The sequence below is a fragment of the Chrysochloris asiatica genome, unplaced genomic scaffold, assembly GCF_000296735.1.
Source record: "Chrysochloris asiatica unplaced genomic scaffold, ChrAsi1.0 scaffold00183, whole genome shotgun sequence".
Classification (NCBI taxonomy): Eukaryota; Metazoa; Chordata; class Mammalia; order Afrosoricida; family Chrysochloridae; genus Chrysochloris; species Chrysochloris asiatica.
In genome coordinates this window covers 2,256,823-2,269,773 of record NW_006408701.1, presented here as the reverse complement: position 1 = coordinate 2,269,773, position 12,951 = coordinate 2,256,823, and the positions used below count along the sequence as shown (strand labels likewise).

At 38.6% G+C, this 12,951-nt stretch overlaps 1 protein-coding gene across 1 annotated transcript in view; it reads left to right on the top strand.

Moving 5' to 3' along the window:
• The window catches only part of DOCK11 (dedicator of cytokinesis 11), a 280,134-nt gene that overhangs the window by 207,943 nt on the left and 59,240 nt on the right, over positions 1 to 12,951 (top strand). The window contains exons 37-40 of the mRNA XM_006872109.1: positions 4,895 to 4,961; positions 6,718 to 6,765; positions 8,606 to 8,748; positions 12,111 to 12,226. Of these exons, the coding sequence (XP_006872171.1) occupies positions 4,895 to 4,961; positions 6,718 to 6,765; positions 8,606 to 8,748; positions 12,111 to 12,226 (374 nt within the window). The remainder of the gene's footprint in view (positions 1 to 4,894; positions 4,962 to 6,717; positions 6,766 to 8,605; positions 8,749 to 12,110; positions 12,227 to 12,951) is intronic.

Genomic DNA, 12,951 nt, shown 5'->3' with positions numbered 1-12,951 from the left:
GATAAGAGTCATGGCTGACTAGTTTGCCCCTCCTCCACAAGCATACATACCATGCAAACTCAGTGAAAAATGACTGCTTTTTGAAAAATAAACAAGTTAACTGTTTTGGTTTTTTTGCACACTTGGTAGTTTCTTCTCTTCATATTAAATGTTGGCCTTGCTTCCTTAGGAGTTGGTACTCTTTGCCAAATAATTGGTGTTTGTTAATTAGGTTTTTCTTTCTTTTGCCTTTTTTTAAAACACATTTTCAATAACCAGTATAGAGTCTGTCATATCTCTTTATCCTTTGTAAGTAGAAAGCCATGCAATATGGTAACTGTAAAGTCATAATTAATTCTGAGAAGAAAAGTCTGTTTCTGGATCTATATTCAATAGTTGAATTCCAGTTACTTTGTCTTGTCCAGTAATTATTTTCACTGTCTTTGGGTTTAAATGTTGAACTCATTCCAGTTCATACCCTTAAGTGTCCTCTCTTGGTGTTCTTTTTCATTCGTTCATACACGGTAGCAACATGAATGTCAACAAAAAGATGGTCCTCTACATTTTTTTATGGAAGTAGAGGAACTCCTTGATAGAGGAGTCCTGGTGTGATGCTGCGGGTTAATGCGTTGGACTGCAAAGTCAGTTTGATCCGCAAGGTCAGTGGTTCAAGCTTAACAGCCGCTCTTCAGAAACCCATACAAGGTCGTTACAGGTCAGACTTCACAGCACTTAACAACAATAACAACAGAGGAGTACTGAAGGTTCAATTTTCTTTTCTATGGTTGTTGGTTTTTGTGTTGTTGTTTTTTTTTTATTGGTAACAATTTCCTGTCTTAAAGTCAGTCATTTGCCTTTTTTAGGCTTTACTTCCTGCCTTATTATATCTTGAAAAAGGAATCAGAGTCATGGGCTATTGGTTTTACAGTCTGAGTTGGCAGAGAGTCTGTACTCAAGAATTTTTTTTTTTCTCAAGAGTAATGATGAGAGAAAGTTGCTTTTTCTTTTTTTTCTAGCTGGGTCATGGCTTTTCTCTTCAGCGGAGGTTTATCTGTAGCATACTCTGTACCAGTGGATTTCGGGAAATTGACTTCTCTCGCTCCAATCCCAATGTTAGAATGAGCGAACCTAGATGACCTTTTCCTAGCAGATGTGGAAGTATAATCATAAGGAAATACCTTCATTGGGGGCTTTTTCTTCTTTGAAGAGCTTTCTGGGTTTGGGTTATAACCAGGCATATTTTCCTCTGAAGTTTCATATACTAAAGGAGCCTTCTGGTTTTCTTCTGAAGAAACACTGGAAGTGCTCCAAGACAAGTCAAGCATAGTTTTACATCTTTGTGTGGACTTTCTTTCAAGTTTCTTCTTTGACCCGCCAAGCTGGCTTTCAGGAAGGTTTGTATTATCGTCACCTCCAGGCCACTTTTCAGGATCAAATGAAGACCCACAGGAAGGTCCTGCAGGTGAAGTATGGTCAGTTTTGCCTTCGGTACTACGTTTGCTGGCATTAGAAGTTTTCTCAGAGGTCTCTGGCACCTCAGTGTTCTTCTTTGAACTTTGTTTTGGTTCATTTGTTTCTGGTGAGGTGACCAATTCAATACGTGATGGCACCGCCTGTTTCTTAGTCATACGCATGTATGCGCCTGGTGGAGGTTCCTTGACAGTATAGGCTATCTTTTGATTAGAAAGAAAAACGTTGTTGCCGTCGTTGTCACTGTCAGAAAAGGAAGCACAGAATAACTCTGGTCTTGGGTTCAGTTTTTCACAAAGTATTTTATTTTGTGATTTTAACTTCTTATTTTCCCTTTTGAGTTTAGCAATAAGCTGTAGATTATCTTGCTGGGTTTCATAAAAGTCATGTCGTAGCCCACGATAGTATCCGTCATTAACTGAATAGTGACTGCAGGTTTTTGAGTTTAACTGGTCTTTCAAGTCGTTAATGGTGTCACTGAGAACTTTCTGTTGTTCAGTCAGCTCCTGAATTTTGGCCTTTGTGCCAGACCGTCTTTCCTTGGCCCGCCGCTCTTTCCTCAGACTCGCTAACTTTGCCTGTAAACTGTGTACCTCTTTATCATGGAGCTCTTTTAGTGTGAGCCAGGCACTGTCAAATTCGGAAAATGACAAATCATGTATACTCGACTGTGACACATCTTTAACCAACATCCCATCTTCCCCGCCCATATTTCCGGCCTGCATCCTGTCTCTCTGAAGTTGAGACACCTCACTGGCTCAGCAGCACTAAGAAAATGGCGGCGGCGGTGCCGTCGCCAGCTGACTAATCCAAAAACCGTGGCCCGGACTTGCTCTTACACACTTTTAAGAGACCTTTTGAGAAGTTGACTGGGAAGTTCAGGAGTTAATATAAAGCCTCAACTTTTTGGTTGGAAGGAGGCACTGTTTTTTTTGTGGGAAGAGCAGGCAGAATCTGGTGGGAATGGGAGAGCGACAGCACCGCCAAACTGCCCCACTCGGGAAACCCATTGCCTTCTGGGAGAGCTTTCTGGTTGGGAGAAAGGAATCTCAAAACAGAGGGGATACCAGAAGTCACCTCCAGCTTAATTTAATTTTATATATATATATATATGTAAACCTGGCTTTATTTGAACAGTTTTGTTCTTGATGATTAATATTTTGTAATCATCAAATGCTATCAATATTCATTGTCCTTACAAACAATTGAAAATAGCTAAGAAAAAGCTTTGCTACTCCACAACACCCCCACTCAGCCAACGTTGTCGACTGGTCCATTCTTGTCTTCCTGTGGCCCTAACTTTTTTCCTGGCGCTGCTGGAAAAGCGCTGGGGGGTGAGGTGGCTCCATCTGATAGGTGGACTGTGAACCACAAGGTCCACGGTTCGAACCTACCAGCCTCTCTGCGGGAGGAAAATGAGCCCTTCTGCGCCCGCAAAGATTTTTAAAGCCCCAGAAACACTTTATAGGTTCGCTATGAGTCAGATCGGACTTGATGGCGCAAGGTTCAGTTCCACTAGCTGCTCCCCAAAAACCCTGTACAGGGTCACTATGAGTCAAAACCAACTCCATGGCACTAAACAACAACAACATGCATTTCTAACTTTTAGAGAAGGGTCTGCTGGTACTAGTAGCTGTATCAACGTAGGGTTTTTAAAAAGTGAGTGTAAAGTTGAGTGGCATTAAGATTTTTGCGGTTTTTTTCTTTATCTCATTAAGTGGGTGTGTTGCGACAGGGGAGACAAAAATACAATTAAACTTTTGTATCAGAGATTGTTGTTGTTAAATGCCACCGAGTCGGTTCTGACTCATAGCGACCCTGTACAAGGTTTCTGAAAAGTGGCTGGTGGGTTTGAACTGCTGGCCTTGTGGTTCAAACCAACCTTGCAGTTCATGGCTTATTCTAAGTATTACCATTTTATTTTACTCATTGCTTATTTTGCGGTCTACGAGAGGCAGATTATTGTAACACTTAAATTAACAAAGGTTTACCTGATTTAGCTTAGTCTCGAGAAACAATAAAAATGAAATATATAGAAGCAGAAAGACATCTCAGATCAGAGATAAACTCGATTTTGCTAACAATTTTATAGAAAGTAAATAGGAAAATAAGAACAGGAAAGCTTAAAATTCACTATGCTATCGAAGGTAGAATTAAAGATATTTAATTGATATTGTTGAGATAGATTTTTATTTTTAAATCCTTTGCTAGACCAGATTTTCCGGTTTGAATTTTTTTTCTCTCCCAGTAGACCATTGGAGTAACGGTGCGGTCTCATTTGCAATACACTGTTCAATCACAAGGTGATCTTTGTTACACAGCTACTAAGAGCCTATAATACCCAAATATAGGGACACCCATTGTATATAGTACATTGTGCCAGGCCTTCATCATTTATCATCCAAAAGTAAAGTGTGTGCTGGTAGAGTACAAACTGTAACAATCTCTTTAGAGATTTATTGCCACCTAGATAGTTTCAAGGAGCTCTTGTAGCGTAGTGGCTACGAATCAGCAGTTAGTAACTACCAGCTGCTCCGCGGGAGAAAGATGAGGCTTTCTGCTCCAGTAAAGATTTATAGCCTTGAAAACCCTGTACCGGGTCGCTGTGAGTCGGAACCGACTCCGCAGCACATAACAACAACAACAGATAGTTTCAAATTATGGCAAACTTTTATACTACAAAGAGGCCAAAGTTGTAAGGTACTTTAGCCCTAGCTTTTCAGCTTCAGGAAGTTCCCCCTTGAGGTGCTCACACATGGGTGGTAAGATGGACATAGAAGATTATCCACAGCAGCACCACTGGTAACAATGAAAACACTAGAAGTAACCTACACACCCATCCGTGGGGGTGAGGGTGAGGGTTAGGGTGGGGGGGGGTGGGTGCAGAAATGTGCTATTAAAAAGAACAAGGAAGCCACTGCTATTCACACACACACACAAAGATAAAGCTTGGAGGGATGAAAAGTATCCATTTCTTTCTCTAAAGTAGAAATTCTTAAACTTTTTGGTTCACAAATCCCTTTGGTGGATAGCAGGCAAAGACTCTTAAACTTAACTCTCCTCAGAAAAATGAACATAAATGCACCGTCTTGCATAAAATTTCAAGAAGTACAATAAACGGCCCAGATCTAAAATAAAAATGCACCAGCTTCACTTCCTCTGTCTTCAGGGATGATATGAAGATCAAGAGAAGCCATCCAAGGAACATTTGCAAAGTAAATAAAAACAATTGTTGAAGCTGAAAGAATCCCAGATTGAGCAATATAGTTGGCATTCATTGAAAACAATTTAGGTTATGTATTGGGCAGTGGGAGGGAAGAGGAGCGTGTGCATGAAAGAAGATTGGCCGATGATGGTTGTTGAAGCTGTGTTATGGTACTTGGGGGTATACTGGAATTTACTCCAATTATTTCAAGATCTGACACTTTATTTATTCCATTTGCAGATACCCTCTTAACTTACTGGAATAAAGTATCTCCTCAAGAGCTCATAAACATTCTCATACTTCTAGAGTAAGTTATATTAACTTATTTTCATAAACTCCCCCTTACTTGAAGAAGCTTAATTTCTGAATAAGATAAAATATCGTCGTTTTTCTTTTTAAATAACTTATTTGCTAAGAATGTCAGAATTTTTAATTCTGTAATTTGATAAGACATCATATAAAGGCTGACATAGATGTTCTTCACATGTAGGGATTTTTTTTTTTTTAATGTGGCTGAAATATTTCCAATATTACAGAAAACTAGCTAATAATTGACAGTATTTACAGCTCACCAGTTTTTCTGTGATCTGGAAAACTAGAAGTGGCACCAGTGTCCAAAGTCATTCATTGGAAGCAAATGGTGGATTAATGAGCAGCCTAAATTATTGGAATTTAGAATTTGTACTGTTCTGTAGAGTTAAGTCATTCTGCTCGAGTCAGAAATGCGTATACAGACAGCCCTCAGGTTGCAACTGGGATCCATGCCTAACTTCTGGGATCCATGCCTAACTGTGTGTTTGTCTTTAAGTAGAATTTGTAGGTGAATCTGAACAGATGCATACAGTTAATTACGTAGCCTGCCTTTGGTGCAAGAAAAGACTGGATGCCTATTCAATTATTTAAAAGCTGCATATGCAGCAAGTGAAATTGATTGTGCTGAAGAATTTGTTGCAATTAGGGATTGTTTCCGTCTTTTCAAATTTATATTAAAGGACAGATAGGAGTTGTTTTGAAAGTCTGATAACCCAGATATATGCGGGGGTGTGGTGGGGGGAGGGGCCTCAAAAAGTTTGTGGAAAAATGAAATGATGAAAAGATAATGGAATTCTTCCATAAAATGTTTGAAGCCCCCTTGTATATGTATACATGTATAAATGTATCTCCATTCAAAACCACTTGGGTTGGGAAGCTGCCCTGTACATATGCTGAGCCTGTTTTACATCATTAATCAAAGCTTAAAGAAAAATTAGATTGAAAATATGTAAGAATTTTTTTTTTTTACTAAACAACACACCTATATAATGTATTATGTGCACATCTGCCAAAAGAGAATTCTCAACCCATAAATGATTGATTAAAGCCTCAAAATTCTACAGAAAATCTAAGCAGACTAAATAGCTGTTTTTGAGATAAAAAAAAAATCTATTGTAATTATACTGAAATACTTAGTGGTGAAAATATATGATGTTGGGGATTTGCATCAAAACATACAGGAAATGGGGAATGGGGGGTGTGGGGAGATCAGGAGACCTGTTGAGGGTTAGAGATTAAGCGAGAATGGTAATGAGTTGGTAATTGTAGAATCTGGTAGGTGACGGATACATGGTGTTTATTATACTATTCACCTCGACTTTATTATGTTGGAAATTTTTGATAATAGAAAGTGCTTTAATGCCATCAGGAAAAAAATACTGTAATTGCCCCAATTTTAAAAGTTTAAGAACCTTTTTTAGGCACTAATGACAATGCTCAAGACCTGTGTGTATATATGTTAGCACAAAGAACGATTGTACATTGGCAGTTTTTTTTTTTTAATTTGTCATTGGAATGGAATATTAAGAAATGTAATTTTCTAGTGCTGATGTAATTGTAGCAAATAAATGCAGGAAGATGTAATGTGGCAAATTTGCAAGTAGTTATGTGTCTATTTATGCCAGAGCATATTATTATAATATGACTTGAATAAGTCTTTCTTTGTAACTCACGATTTATCAAATATTACTTGTTACATTGTGGAATGATGGTAAAATGTTACTGACATGATATTGTCTTTTTCTTTCTAGAGTATGTTTGTTTCAATTTAGATATATGGGGAAAAGAAACATAGCAAGGTAATTTCCATAGTATTGCAATATTCTGTTTTTCCCTGCTCTTCCAACAGAGGGCAATCTTAACCATAAATAAAACCCAGGATCATCAATGCCTAAACATTTTTTTACAGTCTTTTGAAATTTTGCATAAAGTATCAACTGACTAAATATTAAGACATTCATGTTGTTTTTTTAAACATGTCCCAACACAAAGTTTAAATTAAATCAATATGAGCTTAATATTTTTTTAAGTTTTCCAAGAAGTAATGATTAGACTGATATGCAGAATTTCTATCTTATGAGATCTCACTAACCCTGGAACAGATGTTTGTCTTTTCTGAAGGATGTGAGAAAGGGCAAGCAAGATCCAGGGGAGAGCAGGAATCTATAAAATAGGACAATTGTGAGGTCGGTACCTTTGTCTACAATCTAAAAATACTCAACTCCGTTACTAAGGTAACTAGTAATTCCCAGTAGTGATTGGGAGACACATCAGACAGTCTTTCTTTCTTTCTTTTTCTTTTTGCCATTTAAGTCATAGTGAAAGAAATAGCTAAAGAAATGTTTGAGGGGACCCTGGTGGTGCTGTGGGGAGCTAACATCAAGGCTAGCAAACCTCAAGTTCAAACCCACCAGTTTCTTCTCAATGGAGCTTCTCCATGGGAGAAAGATGAGGCTGTCTGCTCCCATAAAAATTTACAGTCTCAGAAATCCTATTTAAGGTCACTATGAGTTGGAATCGATTCAATGGAAGTGGGTTGATATGTTTGTTTAAGGCTAAAGTTACTTGTTTCAATAGAATTTATTTTAGAGTAGAGTCAGGTAACTCCAAAATAGTTGTTGCTGTTGTTAAAGTTAAATTTCATGGCACCTCCAAAAATTAAAGAGGCTATTTGGATAGAATTTCTTGCTTTGTCTCTAGAACATCCCATAATAGGTGCTTGAGATGAAGAGGGTTCCAAATTCTACTCTTTCCTCTCATAGCTTGGAGCCAGTATGGGCACTGTTACCATGAGGCTTAGCTGCTAGGATTCTACTCACCATGTTCCTGTGTTTACTAGAGGACAAACTCTTCTTAGTTCATGTAAGATTCGGTTGTAAGTTTTAAAATTGGGGTCTTAACTTAAATAAAGAAAAGTTTGTAAATCTGAAAAGATAGACATGTGTACAGAGTAAAAACTTCAAATCCAAATTTAACTCAAGCCCAGGAAGAGACTGGATTGGCACCTGTTCTTTTTTTTTTTTTTTTTTAAGCTTCCGAAACTGATTTTTATTTCCTGATTAATTGGTGGTGGTGACTCATTTTAAGGATGACATATACATAGATTCTAATTCTGGCAAAATATTTTACTTTAGAAAATCTCTATATAACATGAATTTGAAGTAATTTAACAAATTCTTGATCCTGCTGGGATAAGATCTTATACTTTAAAGAAGTCCTAGAAAGGGGTTTAAAGGTGCTTGCTGCTGGTGGTGGTGGTGGTGTGTGCCATCAAGTTGGTTCCAACTCATAGCGACTCTGTATAGGGTTTCTGAGAGCAGATGCTGGGTTTGAATTGTTGATCTTGTGGTTAGCAGTCCAGTGTTTATCTTATAGCACCACACCAGTTGGCACCTATTCTTGAACACCTAACTCTGGAGGTTTTTTCCACCTCATTTCGACACTGAATCTCCTTCTCACTGTCTTCTCTGACTCTTGCCCTTCCTCACGCCCTGTGAAAAGGCTGTATTTTATTGGCCTGTTATCCATTTAACTCTGATGTTCATTAAGTAGAAGAAAAGTGGGAATCTCTTTCAAAGGACCTAATATTGAGATACATTATTGGAGCACTCCATTCCCTAACTTTAGTGCTTGTTGCAGGGTGCATGATGCCTGGCTATCTAAACACTTGGGAATAGACCGAAAATCTCAAACTATGCCTGCTCTACGAAACAGATCAGAAGTAATGCAAGCCCGACTTCAGCATCTAAGTAGCCTGGAAAGTTCTTTTACACTTAATCACAGTAAGTGAAAATGTGTGTAGGGCACCTATTTGAAACAGTCATGTAAATGCTATTTAACCTTAAAGAAGGCCTGGTTTCAATCAAATGCGCCTGGAAAGAATTTCACATACATAACCATATTTGTCTATCTCAGCTATGTTTTTTTATAAAATCATTTTATCATCTATGGGTAACAATGAAACAGACATGGGGTTTTCAACAATCTTAGATAAATTTTCAGCAATTTTCAGGTGCTTTTTTTCTTTGCTCAGTATTTAAAATTGCTGGTTTTATAATATTATTTACTATTGGTCATCCTTCATTCTTACTGATAAACTTTAATGCAAATAACAGCATGCTTAAAAACTCAAACTCCCTGTTAGCGAGTGTATTCGGACTCCTAGCATTCCTAAGGTTCTGAGGCTGTACGTCTTTACTGGTGCAGAAAGCCTTCTCTTTCTCCCGCGGAGTGCTGGGTTTGAACTGCAGATCTTGCAGTTAGCAGTTCAGTGCTTATCCTATAGTACCACACCAGGACTCCAAATAATGGCACACTTAATGTAATTTTTAAACCTATTGACATGAAGTCAGTTTGAAATCGTATCAACCCTGTTTTAGGTAGCTCAGACTAAAAAAAAATTTTTTTTATAACTTTTTATTGTGAATTGAGTGAAGGTAAATAGACAAGATCATCAGCTGTACTTTCAACCAATCATGCACTTTGTTTCATCTCAATGATTACCCTCCCCTCCCTATAAACAGCAAGGAGCTCTGATAGTGTAGTGGTTATGAGTTGAGCTGCTAACCTCAAGGTCAGCAGTTTGAAACTACCAGCCATTCCAAGGGAGAAAGATGAGGCTTTCTGCTCCTGTAAAAGATTTACAGTCTCAAAACCCTATACAGCCCCTCTAAGACTGAAGCTTAGAGGAAACACACGAACAGGCACGTAAGCTTGCTGGCGACCACATTGGTCTACTGGTGAGTGGAAGAGGGGGAAAGGCAGCAATGAAGAAATGGGCTGAGTTCAACCACAGTCCATTGACTCCTGTTGACCTGGAGATGAGAGAGAGAAGAGAAAGGGCTGGTTGGTCCAAAGTGTGGTGAGACCGAGGGACACCTGAGCCCATGGACAAGGACATAGCTAAAGAGGGCTAGAGCTGAGAGTGAAGCCTCCAGCTGATATGAAGTAAGGGGAGATGCACAAGAACACCCAAACTTGCAGATAGTACCCATTTGACCTAGCCTCGATGGCTTGATAATCAGAACTCAACTAGAGGAAGATTTAAAAAAAAAAAAATTTTTTTTTTTGATAAAGGAAACATGGGTAAATTGCTACAATTTAATGAACTTGACCTATACTCATTGAGGTAGTAACTCTAAATACCAGCAGAGAGAGATGGAGTCTTCACATCAAGTGTCAGTGCTATCCCCTCTGTACACAGAGTAGATAGGGACGGGCAATTTAGACATTAGCTACCTAAAATGAGGGGGTGATAAAGGCACAAAGTGATTGGCTTACAAGGTTTCAAGAGGGAGTTTAGTTTAAGAGTGTGTGGGGGAAGAAAGTGTCCCCACTGAATAGTTCTCATCTGGTCTAGATGGGTCTGGTGAAAAAAGATGGGGATAAGAGTCTTATGATTCAATAGTAATTGTTATCATGACTAATTGGGACTGTCACAGTTGTAAAGGGAGCAGTTTTGTAACAAAAACGTGCAAGTGGTTAATCTTACAGTCCAGAAACAAAGGACCCTAGGACCATCAAGGGAGAAGAGCACAAGCGGAATGCAAGACCTTATCCAGAGAAGCAGTGACACCAGAGATGGAGGCAGAGATGGGGACATGGAGAGGGGGAGCTGCTGAGGACTCTAGATTCATGGGAAGGGAGGGACTGAGAGCTGGTGGCCAGGAGGCAGACTTGCAGAATGTGCCCTTTGGTGGTGTAAATTATTATATATGCCTGAGTGTTTTTTGTTTAGTTTTGTTTTTAAAGAGCTAAAGTAGAGAGAGAAATACTGTTATCCGATGGTGTCATGGAGGGGATTATAATCGTTGTAATGAAACAAGATGTATGATCTGTTAAATGTAAAACTGATGATCTTCCCTGTAAACTTTCACACAATTCACAATAAAAACTTCAAACAAACAAACAAACAAAACCCTATGCAGGGTCGCTATGAGTCGAACCGATTCACAACCCACCACCCCCACCAGCCTGCAACAACAGTTACCCTGCTTCCACCCTGTGGCTTCCCTTTTACATCTTATTTTTCACAGATGAACAAAGCAAAAATGTTTGATATACAACACATATAAAACAAAAAATATATATTCATTTAAATATTCAAAGGGCACATTTTAAAAGCCAGCCTCCTGCCTGCAGGCACACAGCCTTTCTCAGTCCTTGGGCCCAGAGTCCTCAGTTGCTTTCTCTCTCCATGCCACCATCTGAGACTAAATTTTCATGGGAGCAGGGATCCTCATCTTTTTCCTGCAGTTAGTTCAGTGAACATGCTGCACCGATTTCAGAGATTCATGCATTTTAAGTACTGTTTTGGCAAAGGTACATTTCAAGCAGATTCAAGTCTTGAAAAGGCAAACAGAACAAGGAGAGAAACTTTGCTTAGCTGGGAAAGCTTAAGGGTTACATAAATGAAAGCTCTGAAAAGCAAATATTAATAAGAACTCAAAAGAGTAAGAAAACATTCATTTCCATAAATTCCTCTAGAAGTTGCAAACAGGGGAACCAGCAAAACTTGCTTTGCAGTAGAGAGTAATACTAAAAACAAACATCTTGAGCAAATGAGCTAAGAGATTTAGGATCTCTTTAAAAACAAAACAAAACAAAAAAGCTTTACAGTCTTCAGCTTTGGGCCCCCTCACTGGTAAAAACATATAATAGTATCATAAATCTACTTCCCTTTGTTGTGAAGTGCCGTTGAGTCAGTTCTGAACCCATAGTGACCCTGTGTAGGGTTTCAGAGGATCAACTGGTGTGCTTGAACCACTGACCTTGTGGCTCAAACCAACTGGACCTCCACTGCCCTCACGGTACTGTATGTAGTGTAGCTGAGTTTCCCATTTTTTGCACACAGGCTTAGTGTCACTGGCTAAAATCCTTCACACATTATTTCCTAGTTTATCACTGAAAAGTGGGCACCTCATGTGTTCTAGAGAGCTATTGATGCAGAACTGAAGTGGAAATTAGTAGAATTGATTAACCACCTTTGATTAACAGATGAAGACAGAGAAACTCATTAGAGCTGTGGGTATTGAGAGTGTCTCCTTCCTTCTAGCTTATCTCTTTGGGTCTTTGTTGGCAGGGAATGTTCAAAACTATCACATGAATCTGGGGCAAAATTTTCATTTACTTTTTTCAATCCTAGGTTCTGCAACAACGGAAGCAGATATTTTCCACCAGGCACTTCTTGAAGGCAACACTGCTACTGAGGTTTCCCTAACAGTGCTAGACACCATATCTTTTTTCACCCAGTGCTTCAAGGTAAAAATGAAGGGTCAGAATTCAAAACTTAAGGTAAAGGCAATATAGTTGGGGGACTTGGGTGAGTCATTGAAAGTCCTTGAGACTTACTTGCCACATTTATTAAATGTGGACTAATTTGTGTCCTTAAACTCCCTTTTACCTCTTAAATTCTATGCTTTTATTTTCATGTTTAAGAACAGATCTTAACTTTTTATGTTTATCATTTTATGAAACTCTCCAATCGTCTTTTAAGCCAAAATATGACTGGACCAGTTTGCCTAAATACCTGTTCTAATGAGGTGTATCTTGTCAGGCTAGATAATGTCCAGGCAGACTGGCTGATTTCCTAGTCAGGTCCTTAGGATGTTTCTCAGATGTTTGCTTCTCAATGTGAATCATTATTTCCAAAATTTAAAAAGAAAAAAAGGTCTAAACAATTATTGTGCAGAATTGTTGGAGGGGTAAAATAAGACCATGGATATGAGAGTGCTTTGAAAAGTAAAAATGACATGGCTATATAACGTAAGATAACAATGAGAGAACGCAAAAGTGAAAAATCATGCTAGCTTTTGTCTGAATTTGATCACTTTTTCTCCCTCTCTTAGTAATTCAATTAATTGCCTCAGCGCTCCAGATTTACTATGGAAACCTAGCCTGTGTTTTTCATAGAGAACTAGAAGAGAAAATCAAATTGGTTGCTAATAAGAAATTGGCTGCAGAATCCCTTTATGAAGCTTGTTCCG